Consider the following 3,126-nt stretch of genomic DNA (forward strand, 5'->3'; position numbering starts at 1 on the left):
TTGTCTTACAATTTTGAACAAATATTACTGAATTTATAATTACTATTTTGTCATTGCATATTTTCCTCATTTATGAATACTAAAAATAAACACTATTATATAAAGACCTAAAATTTTGGTGAAAAAGGTGATTTTTATATTTGAAATATAGTGGGAAATACAATTATAGAAAATGTAAAGAAAGATTATTAGTAAAATTAATGATTTTTCTTTTTTTCACCATTTAAGGAATTTTTATTCAAGCAAGAATTTTATAATCCAAATCACATTTCCTTGCTCAGTTACAAATTCTGTTACTTAGAACTGACATTTTGAGCTATTCCACAGTAAAGAATTACAAAATTAAAGAAAGGAATGCTTTACATTTTTGTGCTTTGCTGAAAATTCTTTTCCCCAGGGTCTATGAAACATTAATTTGTTTTTATATTTTACTACTTTTGTGGGGTTTTCTTGTTTTTAAATTGATTCGTAATCTAGGACTAGCATTATGTCTGCTAGACCTGGCATTTGGTCAGTACATACGTGAGGTTCGAAGTTTCCTTTCCTTTTTTATTTTAATTTTTGCAATTTTTTCCATAGTATTTAAGTTTCTCAATGTTTAGATATTTTTCTTCGGTGAAGCACAAGTTTCTTTTCATGGTCCCTGATTGATTTTAAACAGTTGGAACACCAGTGGCGCTGCTATCTGCTTTCTGGGCAGCCTCTGTAGCTTGGTGGGCTTGTAGTACAGCTACAGCTTCGTCAACCTTAGAACGGAGTGACTCTGGAGACTCGAGCATATGAAGAAGTTCTGAATTATCCATTTCCAACAACATGCCAGTGATTTTACCAGCAAGAGTAGGGTGCATGGCTTGAATCAGAGGAAACAGCCGTTCACCCAACATTTGCTTTTGCTGTTGAGGAGCGGCAGATACTAACATGGAAGCAGTCAAAGGTTCCTGACCTTGTACATGAATAGCAGGCTGTTGCATTGTAACTTGTGGCTGTGTATGAAGATGTTGCTGAGGATTACGAACTCCCGCAGCATATTTAAACCGCAGAACGGTGCGGACAGCAGGAGTAGCTGCAGCTGCAGCAGCTGCAGGACGTGGACCTATTATCTGTGCTGTGTTAGCAACATGCTGTGTTGACATGACTCGTAAAACCTGTGAAGAAGCTGGCCTCATAGTACTAAATGGTGGTCTAGGAGCAGCTGGGTGGATAGCACCCGGCATATTTTGGAATGGATGAGGTCTGACATTCGGAGCAGTCCAACGAGGACTTGGTCTTCGTTGAGCAATCTGGCTAGCAGGAGAGCATGCAGCAGGGTTCTCAGTCTGTGGGAGAGCTGCCATGAAGTAACCTGAAGGAGGTGCTGGCTGGTAGGGGTTGCTTACCGGGTTGGGCACAGCTCGTACACTTGCCGTTCTCTGCATATGCTGCATATGCTCGTTAGTGAGGTGAGCCTGGCGCTCTTCTTTGCGCTGAGCTAAAGCGACATACAATGGTTTTGTGGCCACAATTCTACCATTCATTTCTGTAACTGCTTTAGTGGCTTCTTCTGGGGAGGAGAAACACACGAAACCAAACCCTTTGCTGCGACCACCCCCCATCATAACCTTTGCACTAGTGATTGTACCGAATGGAGAAAACTCTTTCCGGAGACGTTCATCATCAATATCATCATCAAGATTTTTCACATAAAGATTAACACCCTGGTATCTGCTGATCCTATCTTGCTTCATCTGTTCAAATTTGCGCTTAAGTTCCGTCTGCCGTTCCACTTTTTTCTGAGCTCGACCAACGTAAATTTGTTTTCCACCGAGCTCCTTTCCATTCATCTCATCCACAGCTTTCTGTGCATCTTCACGCCTTTCAAAGCTTACAAATCCAAATCCTTTGGATTTTCCACTTTCGTCTTTCATTACTTTCACACTTAAGGCGGGCCCGAACTTGCCAAAGAGATCCTTAAGGTGCTCATCATCCATGTCTTCTCCAAAATTCTTGACGTAAACATTGGTGAACTCTTTTGCCCTAGCTCCAAGTTCAGCTTCTCGTTCTTTACGAGACTTAAATCGCCCAACAAATACTTTGCGATCGTTTAGGAGCATTCCATTCATTTTTTCAATAGCTCTTTCAGCTGCTTCCTGTGTCTCAAAGTGCACAAATCCATAGCCCTTGGAACCATTTTCATCACAGACCACCTTACACGAGAGGATGTTGCCAAAAGCAGACACGGTATCGTACAGTGCTTTGTTACCGATGGATCTGTCCAGATTTTTAACGAATATGTTGCCCACTCCACTTCTGCGAAGTGATGGATCACGCTGAGACCACATGATGCGTACCGACTTGCCCTTTATCACATCAAAATTCATGGTGTCCAGAGCACGCTCCGCGTCCTTCGGGTGCTGGAAGTTCACGTAGGCGTAGCCGGAGGAGCGGCGGGTGAGCACGTCCCTGCAGACCCGGATGGAGAGGATGGGCCCCGCCGGGCTGAACTTCTCGTAGAGCATCGCCTCGGTCACGTCGGGGTGGAGGTCCCCCACGTAGAGCGAGGTCATGGGGTAGCTGGGGGTGCTGGGGTTCATCGCGGCACCGCTGCCCGCCGGGCCTCAGGCCGCGACCTTTCCGTGAGAGGTGGAGGGCGAGTGCCGGGCCGGAGGCCGGAGAGGGGGAGGGGAACGGGGGCAAGCGCAGAGGGACAAAAAGCATGCGGAATCGAAAACTACTCAACGGCCGCGGAACCCTGTGGATCCGTTGCCGCTGGCTGCCGGCGGGGAGCGAGGGTGGAGGTGTCGTTGCGGGCTGCGGGAAGGCTTCGGTCTCTTGGTTCCTTGTTGGAACTGCTGCGGGGTCGCAGGCCGGCGGCTCGGGCTTGGCTGCTTCACCGGGTTATTTTATAAAAGAGCGTTCATGATTTTTCTAAGATAATTTTTAGAATCCAAATTTAAAATGCCTAGGAAAAAATAAATCAAAGAATTTTTTTTCTCCTTTCTACTTTTGTATGTTTTTGGATATATTCTACTTTACACAGATATATTCTTATAAAATATTTTCTTTTTACCTCTACTAAAAATACAAAAAAATTAGCTGGGCGTGTTGGTGCTCACCTGTGTATCCCAGTTCCTCCGGACGCTGAGGCTC

General features: G+C 44.7%; 1 protein-coding gene across 1 annotated transcript; it reads right to left on the reverse strand.

Moving 5' to 3' along the window:
- Window positions 1-535: 535 nt before the first annotated feature.
- Window positions 536-2,570, reverse strand: PABPC3 (poly(A) binding protein cytoplasmic 3). The gene has a single exon (XM_017537546.2). It carries the CDS (start codon window positions 2,568-2,570, stop codon window positions 654-656), a length of 1,917 nt encoding a protein of 638 aa, XP_017393035.1. The 3' UTR covers window positions 536-653.
- Between the last annotated feature and the right edge of the window lie 556 nt (window positions 2,571-3,126).

Source organism: Cebus imitator, unplaced genomic scaffold, assembly GCF_001604975.1.
Source record: "Cebus imitator isolate Cc_AM_T3 unplaced genomic scaffold, Cebus_imitator-1.0 Scaffold103, whole genome shotgun sequence".
In the NCBI taxonomy this organism is placed as follows: Eukaryota; Metazoa; Chordata; class Mammalia; order Primates; family Cebidae; genus Cebus; species Cebus imitator.

Coding starts and splice junctions, on each gene's coding strand:
- PABPC3 (XM_017537546.2), bottom strand. CDS start 2,570: ATGAACCCCAGCACCCCCAGCTACCCCATGACCTCGCTCTACGTGGGG.